At 47.3% G+C, this 22,605-nt stretch overlaps 4 protein-coding genes across 9 annotated transcripts; 3 read left to right on the forward strand and 1 right to left on the reverse strand.

Annotated features, from left to right (window-relative positions):
• The first annotated feature begins 1,545 nt into the window (after positions 1–1,545).
• Positions 1,546–4,346, forward strand: LOC117651334 (4-coumarate--CoA ligase 1-like). Its single transcript, XM_034395259.1, has 9 exons — positions 1,546–1,842; positions 1,949–2,074; positions 2,159–2,366; positions 2,443–2,776; positions 2,865–3,027; positions 3,125–3,400; positions 3,488–3,715; positions 3,791–3,956; positions 4,037–4,346. The coding sequence occupies exons 2-9, from the start codon at positions 1,964–1,966 to the stop codon at positions 4,144–4,146; spliced, it is 1,596 nt and encodes a 531-aa protein (XP_034251150.1). The 5' UTR covers positions 1,546–1,842; positions 1,949–1,963; the 3' UTR covers positions 4,147–4,346.
• Positions 4,347–4,915: 569 nt separating this feature from the next.
• LOC117651337 (3'(2'),5'-bisphosphate nucleotidase 1) lies at positions 4,916–7,061 on the reverse strand. Of its 3 annotated transcripts, none has more exons than XM_034395269.1 (6): positions 6,931–7,061; positions 6,086–6,223; positions 5,780–5,989; positions 5,650–5,698; positions 5,281–5,567; positions 4,916–5,199 (listed from the first exon to the last, which is right to left on the reverse strand). In XM_034395269.1, the coding sequence occupies exons 2-6, from the start codon at positions 6,203–6,205 to the stop codon at positions 4,939–4,941; spliced, it is 927 nt and encodes a 308-aa protein (XP_034251160.1). In that variant the 5' UTR covers positions 6,206–6,223; positions 6,931–7,061; the 3' UTR covers positions 4,916–4,938. The 3 variants fall into 3 exon arrangements, with proteins under 3 accessions (XP_034251160.1, XP_034251159.1, XP_034251158.1); XM_034395268.1 differs by lacking the exon at positions 6,931–7,061 and adding an exon at positions 6,739–6,888; XM_034395267.1 differs by lacking the exon at positions 6,931–7,061 and adding an exon at positions 6,720–6,870.
• A 39-nt stretch (positions 7,062–7,100) lies between these two features.
• LOC117651333 (putative homeodomain transcription factor) lies at positions 7,101–19,244 on the forward strand. 4 transcript variants are annotated; one of them, XM_034395254.1, is made up of 15 exons: positions 7,101–7,247; positions 13,341–13,566; positions 13,657–13,874; positions 13,960–14,137; positions 14,248–14,341; positions 14,449–14,571; positions 14,655–15,270; positions 15,412–15,738; positions 15,860–16,028; positions 16,108–16,315; positions 16,403–16,631; positions 16,718–16,924; positions 17,249–17,392; positions 17,498–17,593; positions 17,674–19,244. In XM_034395254.1, the coding sequence occupies exons 2-15, from the start codon at positions 13,401–13,403 to the stop codon at positions 17,821–17,823; spliced, it is 2,925 nt and encodes a 974-aa protein (XP_034251145.1). In that variant the 5' UTR covers positions 7,101–7,247; positions 13,341–13,400; the 3' UTR covers positions 17,824–19,244. The 4 variants fall into 4 exon arrangements, with proteins under 4 accessions (XP_034251145.1, XP_034251149.1, XP_034251147.1 ...); XM_034395258.1 differs by having other exon boundaries at positions 7,102–7,247; positions 16,718–16,813; XM_034395256.1 differs by having other exon boundaries at positions 7,112–7,247; positions 13,344–13,566.
• A 157-nt stretch (positions 19,245–19,401) lies between these two features.
• LOC117651335 (katanin p60 ATPase-containing subunit A-like 2) lies at positions 19,402–22,595 on the forward strand. Its single transcript, XM_034395260.1, has 9 exons — positions 19,402–19,531; positions 19,608–19,678; positions 20,143–20,361; positions 20,454–20,700; positions 20,783–20,951; positions 21,442–21,751; positions 21,836–22,031; positions 22,103–22,205; positions 22,326–22,595. Exons 1-9 carry the CDS (start codon positions 19,475–19,477, stop codon positions 22,454–22,456), a joined length of 1,503 nt encoding a protein of 500 aa, XP_034251151.1. The 5' UTR covers positions 19,402–19,474; the 3' UTR covers positions 22,457–22,595.
• Positions 22,596–22,605: the final 10 nt, after the last annotated feature.

Genomic DNA, 22,605 nt, shown 5'->3' on the forward strand with positions numbered 1-22,605 from the left:
GTTTGTCAGAATGGCTCCCTTGTTCAAGCCAATCCTCTTGGGTTTTAATATGTGAATAATTTATTGTATCATACATTTCTCTTATTTTGCGTCTCTTTACTTACTAAATTGAAGAACGACACAAATTTTTATCTTTTGTAATATTCTTAAAGAAAGACTGTTTTATTAAGTTTGGTATAAAGTTATGTAAGTTAAAAGTACCTGCTTGATGTCCTCAAGCCATGTGAGTTGTAAAGTATTACTATTTTGATACGGGCCTAGATTTTTTTTTTCATGGATATAACACTATGCCTTGTACATGAGTTTTACCTACTTTAGTGTCTACTTGTGGATTTGTCTATTGTTCGAGCTGGCCTGGGGTTTCATTTCACCTGTTCTGTTCACAAATCACTCTTATCTGGTATTGGGCCAATACAACCAGATTGTAGACTGTGAGTTTATGTCCTTCATTTGTACTTTTTAAGTGTTTTTTTTTTCCTTTTTTTTACTTACCTTTTTATGTTTATTACTTTTAATTGCCATTTGAATTCTATCATGGCTCATCGCTATGAACTTATGTAGTAAGTTGCAACTTTCTAGTGAAAAATTTGGTATTTTGTTTTTACTTGTTCTTTACCCATTTTGCTTATATAATGATGATGAAGGTAAGAAGGAACTCTTTGCTCCTGATTCTATAAATCCAAGTTCAAACACCGAGAATGTTATGCCACTCATTCATTTTTTCTTGCATAATCAGTCTTTCACAACTAAATTATTCTCAAAACATATACACAATGGTTTCAGTTTTGTGAAAACTGATCAGAACATCTCTCCGCACAGTTATGTGGTAAAGAACGAGACACCTTTTTATACTACCACTGTTGTATTGTTGGCTACTTGTTTTTTATGAACCTAATTTAGATCCAATACACATTTAAAACATTTCAAGGTTAGCCATTTTATTGGTTCAAAATCCTATCCCTAGAATCCCTTTGCATCTAAATCGATTATATTGGGCGAGCCACAAGGTCGAAAGAGAATAAAAATCATATTCATGCGGCCCATGAGGTTTTTTTGGAAAGGGGGTGGTTTAGGGAATCCAACTATCAACCCACCTTTTGGTTTTGAGCATTCACGTTCGAATTAAATTCGAACGTAAATGCTCAAAACCAAAAAAGTTGGTCGATAGTTGGATTCCTTGAACCATCCCCTTTCCAAAAATATTTTAGTGCACTTTGGCGATCTTGTTCGGACCTTAGTTCCGCGGGCGCTCGGACGCGCGCCCTTTTAGGGCAAGGGGAGAGGGAGGAGGAAGAGGGTAGGAGAAAGGAAAAAATAAACCTCTTGAACCAAATTATTGGCAGCATGTTTTCTTCAATTTATTCACAAGTTCAGGGTCGTAGCTGGTTATCACCTGGGAACCCAAGGCCCAAGGTGTTACACCACGAAGTCAAAGGTGAGACCGGAGACCGCCGTTTCTCTCCCTCTCCTTCTCCCTCTCCCCTTCTCTTCCTCAACTCTTGTTTGTCTTCCACCACCCTCCCGCTCTCCCTCTGCCCTGTCGTCCTCCCCCCTCCACTTTTCTCTCTGGTCCGAACAACTTCTCTCTCACACATCGTACCATACATTTTTTTGACTTTGATCTCTTCTCTAGTCATCCGCGACGCAACGCAGTTCCACCACTGTATCTCAGCTTCTACCCCGCTTAGCTTTGTGTAAAGTCATCGTAAAATACAGTAGGAGTCCGTCAGTTTCCGCGAAGTGTCTTCTGTTGTCGTCTGTTGATCTAAAGCACCCGCGGATCAGCTGCTAGATACGGCTTCGGCTGCTCTGCTTGCGGACACACCTACCTGTTGACGCGCGGTAAGGCAAGCATTTCTCTGTTCACTAAGAAAAATTTATGAAGATAATGAATGAATGATTTGTAATTTTGAGCCAACTTCAGTGTTGTTCCAATTAAATTTATTAGTTACAGCATATCAAAATGGCTGATCCGAACGTTATTCATGGGCGAGCTCTGGATCCGATTCCCAACATTTCTCTTGGAGAATTCTTGCTCAGTAAACTGCAGTCAAAAGGAAATTCTGTTGCTCAGGTATGATGATTTTACTTTTCTAAAAATATATTTCAGTACATCAATTATTAATTTTGTTACAAAGTCCCTGATTCTCCATTACAGGTGGACATTGTAACTGGAGAAACGTTGACATATCCACAAATTTTGGCCAAAAGTATTAACATTGCTGAATACATGCGAGAACTGGGAATACGATCAGGCGATATTGTTTGTATTTCTAGTGAGAACAATCTCGATTATTGCCTTCCAGTACTTGCAACTCTGTACATTGGTGCAACATGTGCTCCTCTAAATCCAGCTTACACTGAAGGTTCTAAAAAACATAATTTTATTTCTATGAGGTATTAATTCTGACTTAAATGTGCAATAAACTTTTCTTTCCACAGGAGAGTTGGTTCATGCAATGAGTATTTCCAAGCCCCGCATTGTTTTTGCCAGTGCTCTCACCATCAGTAGAGTGGTTGGTGCTGTAGAAAAGATTGATAGTGTGCGGGACATTGTACTAATTGGACGTCAAACACCTGGCCCCCTTCCATGTACTGTGAGGCTATTATCCGACTTCATCTCACAACGCATGGCCAATAACCAACTTTTTATACCAGCTCGTGTAAATCCAGAGAGAGACCCCTGTCTTATTCTTTGCTCTAGTGGTACTACAGGATTACCAAAAGGTGTAGAACTTACCAGCAGAAATTTTCTTCAGTTCGTGTTTGTGACTAAGTCAGTGTAATTCAAATTTGCAAAATCAGAAAAAAAAAATTAGTTCCAGAGTGCAGTTTTCAATTAATATTCTTCTAATTTTATTTAGTTCCGGAGGCTTGCCTGATACTGAATGTATTCTTGGTCTGATGCCATTTTATCATGGATATGGATTTGGTCTTTTGACAGTAGCAATTATGCGGGGCGGGACTGTCATTGTCTTCCCACGTTTTGAAGAAGAACTTTTCTTGCGGGCAGTTCAAGACTACAAGGTACGTAAATCTATCAATATTGAGACAAAGTTTACCTGTGCTAGCCATTTATTTTTCTAGTTGTCAATAATAATAAGTTACTATCTACATGCTGCAGATTTCAACATTGTTTGTTGTGCCACCTCTCATGGTGTTTCTTGGGAAACACCCAATTGTGGACAAGTACAACTTAAGCTCTGTGAAAACAATTATATGTGGCGCTGCCCCATTGGATAAAGACACCCAACTTGCAGTTTCTCAACGATTGGGTGTGAAAGATATTCGTCAGGGATATGGTATGACGGAAACAAGTATTTTAGCAACATCTTACACTGATGGTGTACCAGTGAAGATGGGTTCATCAGGAAGAGTTGTCACAGGAATGTCAGCCAAGGTAGAAATTAATAACTCTTGGTTAAAATTTTGTGTTGGAAAAATATTAACTAGGAATTTATGAATATATTTCAAATTTTTGTCCCAGATTGTTGATGTTGAGACAGGAAATTCACTCCCCCGAAATAAGGAAGGAGAAATATGTTTCAAAGGCAATATGGTAATGAAGGGTTATCGTAACAACATTGAGGCCACAAAATCAACCATAGACCAGGATGGTTGGCTACACACTGGTGACATTGGGTACTTTGATGATGATGGCGATTTGTTTGTTGTTGATAGAATCAAAGAGTTGATAAAATACAAGGGGTTCCAGGTAATAATTAAGAAAATGTTAAAAAATCAACTTTTAAAAAATTTCTAGTGTTTGTGTAAATAATTTTTGTCACAGGTTGCCCCTGCTGAGTTGGAAGCCATTTTGTACACTAACAAGGCAGTTCGAGATGCGTGTGTTGTTGGGAAACCGGACACAATGAGTGGTGAGGTACCTGTGGCCTTTGTTGTGCTGCAAGCCAATGCCAAAGCTAGTGAAAAGGAAATTGTGGACTATGTAAATGGTATGTATAATGCTTTAGCAACAGTACATGTCTTTTTTGAAATATGAATATATTTTATTATGTGATTGTTCTACTTACAGAACGTGTCTCTGCTCAAAAGAAGCTTAGAGGAGGAGTTCGCTTTGTTTCAGAGATTCCACGCAACCCGAGTGGAAAACTATTAAGGCGTATTTTACGATCAAAGCTTTAGAAATCCAGACTATTTTTAACCATGTCATGCATGATGGTGTACCTGAATTTTTATTTTACAACCTTTAAACCTTTGTTCATATCTTAGGATATTGCAGCTTCATTACTGCAATCAAGTTATCATCTATTTTACTATATATGCTTTTGTATTGGGATTTTTCTTTACCATAATAAAAATAATTTTGTGTCTGTTACACTTTACTTTTCCCCTTATGGATTGACATACGTACTTAGTATTTTCATACTCTTCCCCGCAACATGCTACAGAAAGTTACGTCACCAAATCTCCAATGGGCTCATTTAAACAAACAAGAATTCTTTTAAAAAATAATAGTATTTATTTATTTATTGTGTCTAAACACCCAACAAGGAAAAAGTGCAGGATGAAATTATGAGCTAGTAACTTGTAACACTTGTAAAAACAGAAAAAACAACATCAGGTACAACTTCTGTTCAACAGATGGACCAACTTCAGAATGGAATGTGACAATGCAAGATACTGTATATGTAGTACTATTGGAAGAACTTACAGTTTTGACTAATTTTTTTCATTGAGTGAATTTTGAAGAAAAAAAGATCTACAAAGCTGACGGCAAAGCCCGACCTCAGAAAGTTATGCACATAGTACAAGACATTAGGTACTAACCATGGCATATAATGCCAATCACCCAGGAATTAAATTTTAAGTCTCCTTATGCCTCTACTGGAAGAATAAATGTGATCCCAAAATGGAAGGGTTTGCAATATTGGGTACGCTGAGAGGATTCCACTCCAGTTAAAATAAAAATTTATATCACTGTTTCAAAGCCTCACGAACATTTTCAGGGATATTTTTAATATACCATTCATGGTCCTCTCCTTTGGCTGTGGCAAGAACTCCACCGGTGTTGTTGTGGTTTGTATCATGGTCATATAAATACTGTACTCCTCGCATATCAGTCAGACGGCCTCCCATTGCCTCCAAAACAACTTCTGGAGCACATGTATCCCATCTTTTTGTCCCACCTCGAGCAAAAACGTATGCATGTGCTTTACCTTCCATCAAGAGTATTACCTAGAAACAAACCAAAATTATTCAAGGAAATATTGGTTAATACTATATGTTCCAGACCAAGTGACTATTATGCCAATATACCTTGTGGCCAGCCCCTCCAACAGCCAAGACTTTGTCAGCCTTGAGAGCTGCAATAGCTTGCTCAGCTAATGGATTAGAATGTGATCTAGTTGTAGCAATGATCCTTTGATTTGCAGGAGGAAGGGCAGGTGTAAACCCACCAACACCAATGCCTTTGATACCCCACAGGGTGCGCCCAAGAGTTTCAGCTCCAGATGCATGGCCATAATATGGTTGATGAATGATTCCTCCAACAGCTGTCCCCCTAACAGCTATGCCAACAAGCACAGTGACATGCTCTAATAATCCTGCAGATAAAAATCCAGCAAACATAAGAATTAGTGGTCAAGTAAAGTTGAAAGTACAGTAAACAGCCATCACATTTCTTGCCTTGTGTATATTCAGATGTACCATCTAATGGATCAACCCACACAACCACCTGAATAAAAAATCAGAAAATCATAAAAGGTTACTAAACTTTACACCCTGTGGTCTTTGTGCTAGTTGAAACGGGTCTTACATCATTATCAGTTGCAGATTGATACTCTTTGGGGCAGTTGAGTTGCAATATAGATTGGTCTCCTTCAGTGACAAGCCAGTCAGAGGGCACTTCAACATTACATGAGCCCTCCTCACCTATGATTTTGACATTGGGGAACTGGTTCAAAAGAGATGCAATGATGCAGCGCTGGGAAGAACGATCAGCCTCTGTTTGAGGATCATTTTGACCCTGTAGAATGATGCAAATTTATTTAGCATACAATCATTGGTTGTTTCTTTTTCCTGTATTATTGAAAATATGATAAAACGATACAAGCAATTATACCTTGTCGACGATTCCCAGGTCTCCTTGGCTCCACACGTCCCGAATAATTTTACCTGCTCTATTTGCTGCATTCACAGAAAGTGCTGCAAGGCGTAGAACCAACGGGGTAGTTTGGGCCATGGTAAATTAAACTCACTCCTGCAAAATATTAAACCAAGAAAGGACATTTATTGTTTCATAGTCAGGTATACAGGAAAAAAACTAAAAATCTTGGTTGGATGGTTTTCTGTACAGAAATCATATTTCCTTACGAAACTGCAAAGTTAAAATCTGAATGACTGCTTTTTAATTTTTCAGTTAACTTAAGAATAAACATGTTTTGAAGTCAGCTGCAAAACAAGCAGCAATACACTTCTTCAAGACTGCCGTTCAGAGTGAAGCCACACATCTTACCAAAACCCATTTTTCGAAACGAGGAGAAGTCAAAAACGACCGCCAGTGAAAAGAAAAGATACATCAAAATTGTATTCATTTGATTAAGTTAGAAATGTACTGTCTAGGTAAATGTGAGACAAGAAAAAAACACTACAATTTTCTCTTGTCTCCACCTTTGCTTTTGCCAACCATTGCAACCACTTCACAATGATTGTACATTTTCGAAGCTCTTCTCAGAACAAGGAATCATATCACTCACACAATTATGGAGAAATTACTTTGCAAAAAGCGTGTTATGAGGTGTCTGTCGTCAAAATCGTCCCACGACGACACTTGTGACTAGGGCTGTTTACAGTCTATTCTATGTTCATGAGATGTAGATGAATATCCATACACCGATTTCTCATATTAGCTTCGAGAGCTGCCGAGAGAGTGCGCAGCGTGCGCAAAATAAATTCAAAGGTACTCACATGAAAACTAAACAGGCTTTTTTATGGCCGGCTGAAAATTTAGTTCCTGTTTATTTTTTGAAAACCAACAACACCTTTCAGGTGAGGGCGTGGGTTCAAGTGGATTTCCCTCAGTTTTCGGTCTGCTGCTTCGTGCTGCCATCTGTCGTCCACTTTGAGCATTGCGACGCACGGAGAAGAACAGAAAGAACAACGTAAAATAAAACACAAACAAAAATAAACAAGAAAAAACAAAAGATAAAGAAGTCAGTGCAGTGTAGAGCAGACAGCCGTAAGGAGCAGTGGAGAACTTGTGTTTGCGTTCCGAGCAGCTGATGGTGAGTAGTATGTTTGCCCCGTAAGATTTCAAGATAATTACGCCTAGTTTTTCGATTCGGCCTTGTTAACGAGCCTTTAGTTTGCCGTGGTCTTGGTTTCCACGAACGCACAGCAACAGTGATACTCATCGGTCTTGCATCCAAGTGACAGGGGTGTCCAAGGGGGAAAGAAAGGTTATGTCGTACCGTCAAGTGTGTGTTGACTGCACTGACATTGTCACTGTGGCGTCCGAAGAGACCTATCCTGATGTAACGCTTGTCACTTGCCATCATAGCATATATTTGTAATCCTTTCCACTGTCAGACTTTAAACTCATGGGTTATGTATCCTGAATTTAGATTTTCTCACTGTTGTTGCTTGCTGTTCAAGATACACTAGATGGTGACTTATCTCTTTTTTCACTTGTTGGTCTTCAAATAAATTTCTTGGTCCAGTCCTAAGTAATGTACAGCTTTGCTCTGTTTGATATGTAGTGTTCATTCTTCACTCTGCTTTGTAAATTCAGAAATCGATCATTCATACATTGTTTTGCTCAATTTTTGTCCGTTCACGTCATTTTGGTATTCAATTCTCTTTGTCACCTTTTTCTTTGAATGCAATTTTCCTCATCAAACAATTTAATTAATTAGAAATTTGTTGCTGCCTTGTGGTTTCTAAGCTAAACGAATCTTGTTCTGTCTATGCCTCCCTCCTTTTCCCCATTTGGGATAGTATGTAATTAGGTGCATCTCAGGACGTTCATGTTTCCCTTAAATACAGTAGGAAATTACTGTACGTACTTGCTTGTTCTGGGGATGAATAGGCAGGAAGGGCAGCTCCTTGAACACGTACTCCTCATTTGAAAACTTAGTCCCAGTAAAACTTCTAAAATGTGAGTTCTAAGGCACTTTTCAATGAAAATGCCCGTTTTTATTGTATCATAATGGTCATATGCAATCACTCGGATGCTTTCTTTAAGACTGCTCTTGGGTCCCTGAGTCCCTGATGTTCGGAGACACCTTTCTGTAAGTCCCTATAGGACCGCGAGGACCCCTTGGGGCAGGGCGGATCACCGCGGCGCGGATGCAGGACACGGTGCAGGCTGAGTAGGCAGGGCAGGCCGGGGCCGGGCGAGGCTCTGAGGAGCGTCTGAGCGAAGCACGAAGCATTGACTTTGAAACTGGTTGCGGGGCGGGATCGACCCGGCCTGGCGGGCCTTGCTGGCTCCTGTCTGGCCTGCAGCGGGACACGCCGCCCTCGCCCTGGCCGACCTGGCCGTGCCGCCCGCACCGCGTCCGCGTTCACCGCGTCTGGCACAACCACGGCCCCTTCTCGTGCCGCTCGTCGTGCCGCTCGTCGTGCCGCCTGGTGCGGCCGTCCCGTCCGTCGCGGCCCCCGCCCGTCCAAAGTTCCGTGAGGCCGGCTAGGCGGAGGCGGAGTGGTCCCGCCTTAGGTCCAGTCCAGCCACTCGGTGGTCCAGCTCCAGCAGCAGCGCCAGACGGCCAGGCGTTGCGGTGCGCGCCGTGCCCGCCGTGCCCACTGTACCCACCGTGCCACGCCGCGTCGGGCAGACCGGGGAGACAGGGACTGCAGCCCGAGGATGTTGTCGAGGTGGGTCTCGCCGGCACGGCCGCCAGCAGGGCGTTGTTGCGTCAGCGCTCTGCGACTGGACGCGGCGCCGAGCAGGAAGAAAGAGGAAGTAAGCGTCGTCGGGAGGGTCGGGCACCAACGCTTTCGTTGCCAGGGAATTCCCGGAGCGACGGTGCGGGAGGGGATGACTCCCCACGTCTAGCCCGTTATCCCGCCCCGAATCTGTGCACGTGCGCCCCGGAGTGCTTCGGGTGCACGCCGCTACACGCCGCGTATCCGCGCATCGCCGCGACGTCGCGCCGTGGCCGCGCTTTAGGACTCTAGGCAGTCGCGACTAGTGCCTTGTTGCCGACGAGGAAGGCTTTTGGTAGCAGATAATCTATCAGCCAGCTCGTCTGAATTTCGAATCGTGTGGGCAGTTTTCCTGGTTGCTTTCCTCGCGCTGCCACCCGCGGCATACGAAGTGGCCTGTGGGACTCTGCAGGCTGATTCCGAACAGTGCTTCGTCGCGCTGTCTCTCTCGCACTCCCACGGACGGGGCCCAGGAGTGCTGGCCTGACAGTGTCTGGTCGCCGCTTGCCCCGTAAAGACGATCATACTTCTTGCGCTATCCTGCATCCTGCCGCGCGTCCACTTCTCACAAATTAGTTTTCGGGGTTCCGGTCCAGGATAGGGGGAATCCAGTAGTAGGGCTAGTCGCGCTGCCCCGCGAGGCCCGCCCCCTCAGGTGTCCTCTGCCCGATCAAAAGTCAGATGGATTTGGCGCGCCGAATCGGGCAAGGCTATGCCTGGCTTTGCCCCCGCGTCCTCGGCCAATGTCAACTTGTGGTGTGGTGGCTTGTGGTGGCGGTGGTCCGCGCGGCTACGCGTGCAGTGCAGGTGGTTGGCGCGCCTGTGTGTCGATGTGCAGAGGCCCAGCGTGGGCCTAGCGGGCCGTCCCTGCACTCGCTGCACTCCCAGGACTGGAGTGGCCGACCCTGTCGACATTGCTGCGAGTACGGCGAGACGACAATATCTTGAAATGACACCGGCTTATAGTGTGTGGCGGGGGCCCTTTTCCCAAACTGGTCCAAATGGGCGATGGCCCGGGAAGGGGCGACTACCGGGTTGCCATTTAGCCGGCCCGCGCCGCGGCCAGGGGCGTAGCCGGGGGCGTGGCCGGGGACCCGGCGGGGGCCAGGGGCGTAGCTCGGCGTAGCGTCGTGTGCGAGTGATTAGCGCGGGGGTGGGCGGGCCGAGGGGCCGAGGGGCCCTTTGGGCGAGGCGTCGGGGCGTCGGTGGGCCTCAAGGTCGCGGCGAGGCCGAGCCTGGGCCGAGCCCCGCACCGCATCCTGCGGCCCGTCGGCTGCGCGCCGTCCCAGCCATCCCCTGACGGCCTGGAGCGGGCGGCAGGGGCTGGGGGGCCGGACCGGATCGAACGGCGGGACGCTGCGGGACGCGGACCGCGCCCAACCGGTCTGAACTGGGCGGGTGCAGGCGGGTGCTGATGCTGCCCGGGGTTTTCCCGGCCGCCGATGGCCGATGTGGGTGGCGCAGTTTCGCGCGTCCCTTCCCCTCTGCCCCGGAAAAGTGGAGAAAATTGCGTTCGGCTGTACTATCTTCAGGTGCAGACCATTCACTTTCGGGCTTATGCCGACGGGGTGTAGTCAGCCCTTCACTCAAAATTTGGCGTGCCCGGGGGGCTATCAAGAATAATGGCTGGCATACCTTTTGTTTATAGGCTTAGCTCTGGAGGGCAAGCTGCCACATATAGTGAGCTACATATAGAGGTCAAGCTAAGTACATGCTGAGGTGTGTGGGCCAAGCTGCATGAGCAAACCCAGCGAGCTCATCCTCCAGGCCGTCGGCCTTCCCCTGGCCAGTACGTAAACAAGCTCCAGCGCGCCTCTTTGGCACGTCTGCCCCTTTCAAGCTGGCCGATAAGAGTACAGTATCTGCGGAATTTGGCGGATGCCTTGCAATGCCTTGCGACGCTCGTGAAAGCGGGCTGCGACTCTTTGTCGGACTCGCGGTGCCGGCGGTGCCGCTGCGCAGGCCAATGCACGCGTGGCCCCGCCCCGCCCCCGCCCCCGCCTCTCCGCGGGCTCGTCTGCTGTCGCGCCACGTGCTGGACGATGGTATCGATCATCGCGTTGTGCGGCGAGGTGGCAAGGCGGCGAGGCGCGGGGACAGGTGTCTTGGGGTCGTCGCGGCGCTTGGAGGCGCGGTGGGGGAGGACCAGCACCATAGGCACCGGGGGACGACGCGACACCCTCCACCACCCTACCGCCCTGCCAGGCGCGTCGCAGGTCGCGCTGCACTTGATGAGCCACTGGTAGCACTGGCGGCCAGTGCAGCCACTGGCGAGGCGGCGAGATTGGTGTCGTTGTGGGACTTCCCCGAGAGAGGGGAACGGGGTCCTCCCTTCCGGATGGGTGGTGCGTGTTTGTTGACTGGACGTCGGCAATAATGCCCTGCGACAACTGGCCTACTTGACGGCATCCTGGCCGCAGCCTAGCAACGCCTAGCGCCCAAAGGAGCGCGTCGACCGCGTCGACCCCGGCAGCGGGTCCTTATCAGCCACTTCCTGCTCCGCTGCAGCTGCTGACGCGCCGAGACGAGACGTCACGTGTGGCCGGACATGACTGCCTGAGATGTCCTGTTTGGGGGGTGCGTTGGGTTGCCCCCGGTCGCCCCGTTTTAGGATAGCCAGCCGCGGCGCCCCGCTTGAGCCCTGTTTCCTCCCGTGCCGTAGTACGCCCTCACCCTTTTTCCTACGTCGCCGACCGGAAATAGACACTCTGTTCGATTGCGCTTTGTTGGAAGTGGCGCGGTGCGCGCAGGTGGGCGATAGGCTCGGCGACATGGAGGCCGGCGCGGGGCAGGCCGGCGCTATCGGAGAGGCTGATGGCTAGTGCGCCGCACGGCGCCGCATGCACGCGGCCGTGCACTGGCTACTGTATGCGGGCCTTGCAGCTTGCAGGGCTTGCAGGGCGCGGAATGGTCGCGAAGGCCAGGGCCGCCCAGAGCGCTATCGACCTGCCCAGCTTGGCCAGCTTAGCTGACCTTCCCCGAGGGCGGGGCGGCGCGGGGCGGCGGGGCCTGCATGGGTTGCAGACGGATGCTGCGACTGTAGGTGCACGGCCACGCGGTGACGGCGGCGCACTCCTCGCTTGGCACGTCGGGGAACGAGACAGCCACTCGGTCCGTTTGGCGGTGAAAGCGCGAGCCGTGGCGGGGCAGGGCAGGGCAGGCGACAGACGCGACGCGTAGCCCACGTGCCGCTCGCCATCGGCGCCCCGCGGTGCCGCGGTCCGCACCGCGCGGTGCGCAGCAGCAATCCCGCAGTCCGTCAGCGCGCAGTGCCCGGCCGGCCCCGCCACACAGTGGGCCAGAAGACCGGTGGAGGCGGCCAAAACTCTAGACGCGGTTTGAGCTCCAGAGTCGCTTTGCAGAACTCGAACCGAACGTGTGACCCCACCAATGGATTCGTCGTTCGGAGAGCAATCCATTGGTGGGGTCACATGGTCGGTTCGAGTCCCATTTTGCCACACTGGAGCTCAAAACGCGTCTAGAGTTTTGGCCGCCTCCACCGGTCTTCTGGCCCACTGTGCGCCAGTCCCCGCCAGCCCCCGCCAGCCCCGCCAGCCCGGCAGTGGCCGCGACGTCGCACGTTGGTCCGTTCGACACGGCGCGGACACGGCGCGGACACGCCCCTGGAGGCCCAGACCATCTAGTCCAGCCCTTGCTAACGAGTAACGAGCGAGGCGGACGGCGACGACCGTGGCGGCCGCAGGAGTTACGCAAGCGGCCGCGCCACGGGTGAAAGAAAAAAGAAAATGACTCATTGACCGCGCACTAGTTGGCATGAGCCGACCTTCGCTCGCGCCCCGCAGGACCGCCGCGTGAAAATTGGCATACATATTGCGTGTCGTGAGACGCCGGCGTGCGTGGCGCCGCGTGTCGTGGTCAAGGACCTTGGCCACGGACCGCGGCCAAGGGCTGCCGCCAAGAGGACCGGTGTGCTGTCTTGCCGGTCTTGCCGCCACGCGGGTTCACGCGGGCAGGTGCGTGCTGCGGCGGTGGAGCTGCCCTGCGGTGCCCCTGGGTTCCCTGTTCCCTGGGTTCCCCACCCCGTCCTGGCAACCTCCCTGCGGCGGCGCGAGACACTGCCCGTCCTGCCTCCTGCCCCTGCCAGCCACTGCCCGCCTCCCCAAGCCGCTCCGAAAATAGTGGATGCGGACGGGGTGGGGGTGGGGAGGTACCACGTGTCGGCTGCTGGCGGCGCTGCCAACCAGTTTCCCGCTTTCGCACCCATTTTGCGCGGAAGGCATCTCTTCCCAGGTCTGTCTGACGGACCCTGCCAGCGCTGCCAGGCCCTTGTTGTGACACCGGGCTGGGCCAAGACTGGTACTTCCCCGCTCGGCTTGCCGGCTCGGCGGCCCGGCGTGTTGGTCCCAGGCCAAACGTGGGCGGGTGTCGTTGGATATCGCCTGTCACTGTCATTGTGTGTCTCATCAGTTAGTCGCGTTTCCCTGTTGCAGAAGCTGGCGGATCATGTAGACCCAACGTTCGGCTCTGCGCAGGCCACAATAATTTGAGCCATGGGCCTGCAGGAGGTGGCAATTTGGTACCAGAGAAAAATTGGAACCTATGACAAGCAGCCATGGGAGCGCACTGTGGAACAACGAATCTTGCATGGCCTCACCCACGTACCGAGGAAGACTGCCAAGCTCACGCCTCAGCTCATTGATGTGGATCTAGTCAGAGGTTGGTGCATTTGTTTTGGACAAGCCTTTAGTTGATATGACCAAAGACCTGTACATTTTCTTATTCATTAACTTTCTGATTATCTTCCAGGTTCTTCCTTTCCAAAAGCCAAGCCCAAGCATGGCCTCATCACAGTGGCTCGCCTTGGTGTCCTACGACTTGTACTCATGCCTTTATATTGGAGGTGGTGGGTGCAACAAACATCTCAACGAGCATTCATCTATTTGTTGGTTCTTTATTTAATGCAAGCTTTCAATGTTGGATTGTATTTTCACTATATAATAGCTCATGAAGATGAAGCAACTGATGTAAGTTACACCTATCTATTCCAGTTTGAATTATCTTTGGGGTTACAAGACTTTTTAAAAACAAAAACCTCACTTTTTTTTCCAGAATCTATCAGCTTGTGAAGTACTTGTCCCCACATTTATGATGATTATACTATCAATTCTTCATTCACAAATTGTTTGCACTCACAATGGTCAACCACCAGAGTTGCATGAAAGATCAAGAAGGCGTATTAGACGCACAAAGCGCAGAATATTAGTGCCAAACAGGATCCGCCCACTAAGTGAGTACAGTTTTCCCATGGGGAACATGGATGTTCTTGCTCACATTAAATATTATTTGGTTCATTTCAAATTTTACTAAAAATACAAAAATTGCATTACCGTTTTATAGATTCGGACGGAAAATCTGCCCCAGCTGAAGGAGAGAAAAATCCTACTACAAACGAAACAAGTGAAAAGTTTAATAAAAGAGTTAGTTTGAGGAGGTCAGTGAAACTCCTTTTCTTCTTTTCCACTTTTCTCCATCAGATGTATTATATTCACAAATTGCTGAGAAATTCCATTTCTAATCTATGTTAATTTTCTCCATCAGGAAAACTGAAGAAACCAGCAATCGTCGTAAGCCATCCGAACCAGAAGAAAAGTTTATGGAGCCTCAAAGAACACGAGTATGCTTCAAAGAACCTGCAGATGATGGCAATGGTGGAGAGCAACTGTAAGTTTCTCTCATTATTTTTTTAGAAAAGTTTTTCTTTCTAGATAAACAAACCTGATTTTTCCGTTTTTCTATTGGTGCAGGCCAGGAAATAATCAAGGAGGCCGTGAAGGCACACCTTTGGATGACGATGGATTTGAGAGCTTGAATGGAAACGGATCCAGTGAAAATGGCGATGAAGCAGTTGATGATGAGATTGAATCACCCAACACACCTGATATTAGCAAACATTTGAACAAATATTCCGATGTCTGTTTGAAGTGCCCCGATAAGGGCACACTCAATACAGATAAAACACAAGATGAAAATATTATTGAGAATAATTTTAATAAATCGTGCTGTGAAATCATAATTAGTGATGAAAACGTACCTAATATTGACTTGTTAGAACCATTTAGTGACAAGCAATCTAACTTAAGATTAAATGATGTGAATAAAGAAGATAAGAGCTCAGAGAAGTCCTCGTGTAGTTCTGTAGACACAGGCAATAATGATGCTACAAGATCTAGTTTGGAATGGACAAAGGGCAATGTAGGTAAAGATTCTACAAGGGATGCGGATGGAAGGTGGTCCTCTGAAGAAGTTGACAATATTATGAACAGAACTCATGTGGTGCAGAGAAGGCAGTCTGCTCCACTTCCACGGACTTCTCATAGTAGTCATGATACTGATAGTGACGGCATTTCTGCAACAACCAAGGTAAAATATTTCTCCAAATTTTCTAAAGTTGATGTTTTTTTTGTTTTGTTCTGGTTTTTTTTTTTTTTTTTTTCAAGAAAAAAAAACTCATTCTTTTAGTGGCATGCTCATGTATGAAAAAACCGCTTTCTTTATTTGTAGAGTGCCACTCTTTTGAAGAGGAGACGTGGATCACAAAATTTGCTATTGAAGTGTCCTAAAGTCACAGCAGAAGAGAGCAGTTATAATAGTAGCTGTTGTGATGAAAGTGAGGACGGAGCTGATGAAAGATTGTCCTCACCTGGGACTGGTGGATCTGGTTGTGACAATCAGAATCTAACTGAGGGTGGCACTACTTCAGCTACTGACTACATGGGTGTGACCACAAACTCTGAAGAATGTAGCTACAGTTCTGATATGGATGAGTCGGACTCACATACTGCACCGATGGAATTGAATGACCACCCATTTGCATGGGAATTTGAGCAGGTAAGTTCAAGCAATTTTACTTTCAGGTCAGTTGATGTTTTTAATTCTTACTTTATATTATCACTCAAATTCTGTTTTTGTTTTTTTTGTTTTTTGTTTTTTTTTCAAATTATCACTACAGTCGCCAACTGTGATACTGAGTCCAAGCTGTGCTGCCTCAGACAAAGTAAGCTGCACAATGTGGGAAAGCAGGGATGTAAAGAAAGCGGATTTGTCAGTTCTCGACATCAGCTCTGCTATTATTGCTCGAGTTGAAGCGAAGCCAGAAAACATGGAGTACTTTTATTTGGGTGAGTCCTGGATTAAAATAAATTAAACTCTGATTTTTCTTTTACTTAACTAAATTTTCTAAATTTTTCTGGTGTTTAGGGATGGTGTTGGCACTATTCTTATCTCTAGTTCCTCCATTCTGTCGGCTTTTGATATCATCCGCAGTGGATGCATCAGTTCCCTCAGTACATACAGACATTAGCAATAGCTCTTTGCCTTTGTCATCCTGGAAGATGAGCAACATCTTGGAACACATATCAGAGTGGTCTGTAATTTTGATAAATGGTGCATTTGGAACCTCTGGGTGGTATGTAGCACCTCAGTATTTTCTTTGTATATCTTAGTCTTGTGAATTAGAAATGGTTTTGTGAAGCTTCAGATTTCTTTCTTTCAGTGAACGTACCATTATGATAATAGCTCTTTTAGAAAGATTTGCTATGGCGGAGCTATTCTTTTTTCTTTTAGCAGTTGCTGAAAGATCTTTCAAGCAACGCTTTTTATATGCCAAGTTATTTTCACATTTAACATCCTTTAGGCGTGCTCGTAAATCTGAGCTTCCTCATTTCCGCCTTAATAAAGTACGGAATATTAAAACTTGGCTCTCTGTTCGCTCATATCTCAGGGTAAAGTTGAAATCAATCAGAATACGAATATAATATTAAAAATACATTTATGTGTAAAAATTGTTTATTGTATCTTAATTTTGCAGAAACGTGGACCTCAGCGATCTGTTGATATGCTTGTGTCAGCAGCGTTCATAATTACATTACTTCTGCTTACCTTCCTCATTGTGGAGCTTCTTAAGGTCAGTTGGAGTGATCTAGGCAGTACAAGTGCACATTGTGATTCCCAGGCAGTCATGCAGTCTAATAATTCTTCATCGAAGCAATCAAGCTCTTGTAGAAAGCGCGCCCTCGTGAGTATGCAGCTCTAGTGTGCTGACTGCGCCTGCTGCCTGCTGACGGGTGATGTGTGTTCCCTTGCATTTATTTGTTAACTTCCCTCCCTTAAATAATGGTTTTAAAATCATTTCACAACTAGTCTTTATGTGTCTAACTTTAGAGAAGCAACAACCTAACATCAAAAAAAAGTTGTTCTAATTTCATGAATTTTTTTATGCAACATGTTCTTATCCTTTATCTTATGACTGCAAGGATTGCTTGTAAATAGTTAAGTTTGCAATTTAATGTGTTTTCACCATCTGAATCTTCTTGCAAGTTCACTCTCATTTCTCTTGCAGGATTCAGTGCGTCTCAATTCCCAATATAATATGGAAGCCCTATGTTGGTGCCTTGCACTTGGATTGTTCCTTTTACGGTTCATGACATTAGGAACAGATATAAACCGAAAATATTGCAATTTGTCTGTTCTTATCACTGAGCAGGTGTGTTGATTGCCATTCACATTTTACTATTATTTTATCATATTTGTTTGAATAGCTTAGACACTGTAAATATATTTTTAAACTTTCTGTTCTTTTTTTTTTTAGATTAATTTGTACCTTCAAATTGAGCAAAAGCCAAACAAAAAGGAGGAACTTATGGTTGCCAACAGTGTGCTTAAACTGGCTGCGGACCTCCTGAAGGTATCTCATTCTTACATTTCGTGAAATATTAAATCTAAACCGTTTCTAAATGGTTTATTTTTCATCCCTTTCTTTTGCAGGAGTTGGAGAGTCCATTCAAGATCTCAGGGTTGTCTGCCAATCCATATTTATACAACATCACCAATGTCGTCATACTATCGGCCCTGTCTGGGGTTCTCTCAGAAATATTGGGATTCAAGCTGAAGCTGCACAAAATCAAGATTAAGTGAAATATGAATGTGATGATATAGGAATGTTTTGATAAAGTGAGAGTTTTTTTTTTTCTTTTTTTCTAATTCTTTAATTTTTAATCAATAAATTGTATTTAATGTCTGATCTTCTGACTGTATGTTAAGTAGAAGTTGGTTGTGATTCTTGTTGATTGAGAGGTGGTGCAATAATTGCCTCCATAAAACCTTGGTGCTCGGTGGCTATGTGATTTAGATAGTGATTGTGGAGACTATTGTGAAGCTTCCTTAATCTTGACCCTTAATTAAGTGAACTACCTAATACAGTGAAAGAATTGGACGGTTTGGGACATTTTAAACTATTGTTTTCTATATTTTGACCGTTATTTTCAATGTTACTGTTTCCTCTCTGTTGAGTGGTTCTATAATGCTCTGTATGTAATTAAGTCCACAAAAACCATTTGAAGCTTTTCTTGCAGTTACTAGACTGTGGTATGTGTGTTTGTCTAAGGTACAAATTATGGAACAAGCAGATGTGCTGCAGCTCCCAGCACGCCAACTCCCTAAGGAGCTTCTTATCATGTTGGCGTTAGCACTCTAGAGAGTAACTTTCCAGGAGCTTTCTAGCACTGTAGAGCCTAAACTTGACTTTTATTGACTACTGTGTAGTTTGTGTTGTTAAAAAAGCAGTTTCTCTTTGTTTTCTTGTTTTCTTTTTTTAGAGTGATCATTTTTTAAGTTTGTTCATTGTGGAATATTGAAGATTGGTAAACCTAATTCTTGTAAAATATTGGTATTTTCTTTTCCAGCTTTAAATTCTAACATTGTTGTATAAATAGAAGATTTTCTTTTTGTTAATGTAGCATGTTTAAACATTTTATGTCATTATGTTTCTTAAATTTGATGTTAATCATTTTACATTATGCGCAGGACTGCTGTCTGATGTTGATGTATGTGAATGTTTGTAATTTATATGAAAGGATGATTATATTTTTTTTAATAGCATGAATGGTGAGTGACCTTAGATCATTACTGTTAGTGTTATTTAATCATACCCACAAATTCTGATGAAAAGTTTACCAGTTGCTCATTATCTAAAATATTAGTGCAGTTGCAATGGGAAATACTTACCATCGCACTTACACTAAAAATTCACTTAGATGTAATTTTGATGTAATTGTGACAATTTTCTCTTTTCAAAATGTCATTGGAAAAAATATTGCGACAACTCATGAGGGCTCATGGGTGCATAGTAAGCTCTATAGCCTCACTTACATAATTTGTGGGGTTTTGTATAGCAAGTACAAGTTGTCATGCCAACAAAGTTTAAGTAGATTGCACAACCCCTAATAGATTTGTATTTGTACTGGTTTAACAATAAAAAACGTAGGCTTAATAGTTTTTTCTTTCTAAATCTAATTGTGAATTTGGACAAAATAAATACTTTAGTTGGTGCAATACAATGTCTGCCTGTACAAGACGTGTATTTCTCATAAACTTTCCCTCTTTAATAAGTCATTGAACTACACATGAAAAATATTAAGATAATGCGCCACAACAGGCACCAAGTACTGTGTGGGCGTCTGCTGCACCACGTTGCCATGGCAACTAGTGCTGCCACCGCCATGGCAACGACGCCTGTACACAAGTCGCAGGACGCTCCAGTCGCACATACTGGACACCGGCGGGGATAATGTGCTCTGAACTCACCTACAACAGTGTGAGGATAGCTCACCAAGTGCGCGAACATGTAAGAAAGTTCTAAGCTGACAGGATGAAAATTTATTACCTCCAATTTATGTTTGTACATTTCTTCACATCCACAGGAGGAGAAAAAATCCAGCGAGAGAAAGAAGCACTTGTTGTGCATAGTGATGCAGTACCTCCGAGATGAAGGGTAGGATTCTTGAGTTCTTTGATTTGGTAGGGCATCTTCCCAACGACATTGTTGTGTAACAGCTGTGGGGTTGAAAAAAAAAAACAAAAAAAAAACGAAAGACCATCTGCGTTTTCTAAGAATTGTCATCAAATTTCGTTCGGCATTTCTTTGAAAAGGTGTCGCATCCCGCATGGTGGGAGGTATTTTTAAAAAGGGCGGAAGCAATTTTTACCACGATGAAACGAGAACTAGTATACAGTGCGCCCGCAGAGTCAAGTATAGGCAACCCGCTCGCCTGTTGCGATGCTGCGTGGTAGCTAGAGATCATGATCATGGCAGACTTGGTCGTAGACTTTGCATCCCCATCTGATAAAGCAAAGGCAACGACCACAGAGCAAGATGCCATTATGCTCCATGCTAACGGATAACATATGCACTGACAAAATGTTGTCCCCTAATTTGAATAGCCGAATAATGCTCAGGTACCTCGAATCAGCTCGTCTGACAGCCAAAGAGTCGGGCCTGGGGGATCAGTACGAAGTGTGTGACAACATTGACCTACCAACGATAGTCAAAGAGTTCGAAGATTACTACTACGTTCGCTTCCAGAAACACCCAAAGCTATGCAAGAAAAGCGAGAACCTTTCAGACGCAGCAAATGGACCGACTAGAGTCCAACCACGCAGGAAAGCAATCGTCAAGTAAGATTTCTAAAATAAATAAGTTGTTTCGAATTTCAGATCTTTCAAGGAGTGTGTGTGTGAGTGAGTGCTTTAATGCTTGGTCTCATTAGGAAAACGTCTTCGGATGCAGCCTCTTCACAGAGTGCCTCCAATGGCTGCCCAGGAGGAGGCCCCTCTCCGCCATTCGCGGAGCCCCTGGAACTGACCGTGGTTCCCTATCCCCAGGCCGGCCCAGCCGCGAGCAAGGCAGAGGGCGGCGACGACGCACAAGTGTCTTCTCCGGAGCGCCTTCTCAGGCCACTCGGCAGCTTGTCCAAAGACCCCGAGTGGAGGCAGTTCGCTGAAATTATATCAAAGGTAAAACTTGGTCGCGGTGTCGCAACGTGCCACGCTGCTGGAGCCGGACGGACTAACGACCACAGCTGTGCTTCAACCGCAGGACATTTTCATGCACAACCCCAACGTGAGGTGGACCGACATAAAGGGCTTGCAGGAGGCCAAGAGGCTTCTCAGGGAGGCCGTCGTCTACCCCACCAAGTACCCTGAGCTGTTCAGCGGCATCCTGGCGCCCTGGAAGGGCCTGCTGCTGTACGGGCCGTCCGGCACAGGTGAGTCGGGGAGCGGTGGCGGTCCGCGTGACGGCAGTGTGACGCGTCACGACCACGTCGGCCTCCTTTCGACAGGCGTCCCCTCGGCTCGGGCCTCGACCGCCTCGGTGACGCGGAGGGCCAGCCCGGCTGGCGGCGGAGGCGGCTACTTTAATTTACAGCCGCACAGAAGCAACAACTCGTGAATGCGGGAAAACAATAGGTCGCCGGCTGGCCATGTCGACAAGTCTGGTCCCGGCGGGGTCGTTTGTCTTCATGCAAGGTGACAATACGAAGACTCTCGGCTCCACTGGGGCGGCCTGGGCGGCCCGACCCCACCCCACCCCCGTCGGCTTAGGGGTTGGCCGTGGCGCGGCCGAGGCGGCGACGCACGATTCCGGCCGGCCTACGCGCGTAGCCCTCGGCGTAGCGATGGCGTAGCCAGTCCCAGCTCCTCCCCGCCGCTGCCGCGCGCCCACACGCAACGCACTCCAGGCCCTACTTGTTGCAGGCAAGACGCTGCTGGCCAAGGCGGTGGCCACGGAGTGCGGCACCACCTTCTTCAACGTGTCCGCCAGCACGCTCGTGTCCAAGTGGCGCGGCGACTCGGAGAAGCTGGTGCGCGTGCTGTTCGAGCTGGCCCGGCTGCACGCGCCCGCCACCGTCTTCCTGGACGAGGTGGACGCGCTGGCGTCGCGGCGCGGGCTGGCGGGCGAGCACGAGGCGTCGCGGCGCCTGCAGGCCGAGCTGCTGGTCCAGCTGGACGGCCTCAACGGCCACGCCGAGAACGTCTTCCTGCTCGTCACCTCCAACCTGCCCTGGTGCGTGTGAAAATAGTTTGAAGCTTTCAAACGGATGGCCCAAGGCGATCCCAAACCTCACTGTGGCGGTGTGACGTCGTACAGGGACCTCGACGAGGCGCTGCTGCGCCGCCTGGAGAAGAGGATCCTCGTGGACCTGCCGGACCAGGACGCTCGCGAGCAGATCCTGAGGCACTACCTGCCGCCGAGCCCCGCCCCCGCCCCGCGCCCACGCGGCCCGCCGCGGCCCGCCCTTGGCCCCGCAATGCACTGCCAGCTGGACTACGCTCAGCTCGCGCAGGTACGCAGACAGATTCGCCAACAGGTACCAGGGCTTCGAGAGCCAACAACTCATGCGCCATCTGACTGCAGGAAACAACCGCTTATTCTGGAGCCGACCTTCGCCTGGTCTGCAAGGAGGCCGCCATGCAAGCGGTGCGGAGCGTTTTCTCGCACCTGGAGTCAGGCCGCCCAGGTAACTTCTTCGTCGCCTTCAAAATTGCGCACCAATCGCGTCTCCGACTAGAGGAGACTGCGGCGTGTGCGTGCCACCCGGGACTGACGGGCCGTGCTTCGCGCGCTTTGTTTGCCACAGACTACTCCACCCTGCAGCTCGACGTGGTGACCACGGACTCGGTGCGCTCCGCCCTCGCCAAGACCAAACCCTGCGGCGCGCGCAACGCCGAGCGCTACCGGTCTTGGCAACAGCAGTTCGGCGCATCCTAGCGGCCGGGAAATCAGCAAACCAAAAATAGATTTATCTTTTTTACCATGAACACGCGCTTCTTTACCAAACCCACTTCGTACGATACGGTTTTGCCACCTATGCTAGCTGTTATAAATTTATAACTTTTTACAAAGGAAAAAAATTACAA

Source organism: Thrips palmi, unplaced genomic scaffold, assembly GCF_012932325.1.
Source record: "Thrips palmi isolate BJ-2018 unplaced genomic scaffold, TpBJ-2018v1 HiC_scaffold_5, whole genome shotgun sequence".
Lineage (NCBI taxonomy): Eukaryota > Metazoa > Arthropoda > Insecta > Thysanoptera > Thripidae > Thrips > Thrips palmi.

Excerpts from the sequence above, each read along its gene's own strand:
- LOC117651334 (XM_034395259.1), top strand. The coding sequence starts at position 1,964 with ATGGCTGATCCGAACGTTATTCATGGGCGAGCTCTGGATCCGATTCCC. Across the intron at positions 3,028-3,124 it reads GGGCAGTTCAAGACTACAAG|ATTTCAACATTGTTTGTTGT; the intron begins GTACGTAAATCT and ends TACATGCTGCAG. Across the intron at positions 3,401-3,487 it reads TCACAGGAATGTCAGCCAAG|ATTGTTGATGTTGAGACAGG; the intron begins GTAGAAATTAAT and ends TTTTTGTCCCAG.
- LOC117651337 (XM_034395269.1), bottom strand. The coding sequence starts at position 6,205 with ATGGCCCAAACTACCCCGTTGGTTCTACGCCTTGCAGCACTTTCTGTG. Across the intron at positions 5,990-6,085 it reads ACCTGGGAATCGTCGACAAG|GGTCAAAATGATCCTCAAAC; the intron begins GTATAATTGCTT and ends ATCATTCTACAG. Across the intron at positions 5,200-5,280 it reads TTGGAGGGGCTGGCCACAAG|GTAATACTCTTGATGGAAGG; the intron begins GTATATTGGCAT and ends GTTTGTTTCTAG.
- LOC117651333 (XM_034395254.1), top strand. The coding sequence starts at position 13,401 with ATGGGCCTGCAGGAGGTGGCAATTTGGTACCAGAGAAAAATTGGAACC. Across the intron at positions 15,271-15,411 it reads GCATTTCTGCAACAACCAAG|AGTGCCACTCTTTTGAAGAG; the intron begins GTAAAATATTTC and ends CTTTATTTGTAG. Across the intron at positions 16,316-16,402 it reads GCATTTGGAACCTCTGGGTG|TGAACGTACCATTATGATAA; the intron begins GTATGTAGCACC and ends TCTTTCTTTCAG.
- LOC117651335 (XM_034395260.1), top strand. The coding sequence starts at position 19,475 with ATGTGCTCTGAACTCACCTACAACAGTGTGAGGATAGCTCACCAAGTG. Across the intron at positions 20,952-21,441 it reads GTACGGGCCGTCCGGCACAG|GCAAGACGCTGCTGGCCAAG; the intron begins GTGAGTCGGGGA and ends TACTTGTTGCAG. Across the intron at positions 21,752-21,835 it reads GTCACCTCCAACCTGCCCTG|GGACCTCGACGAGGCGCTGC; the intron begins GTGCGTGTGAAA and ends GACGTCGTACAG.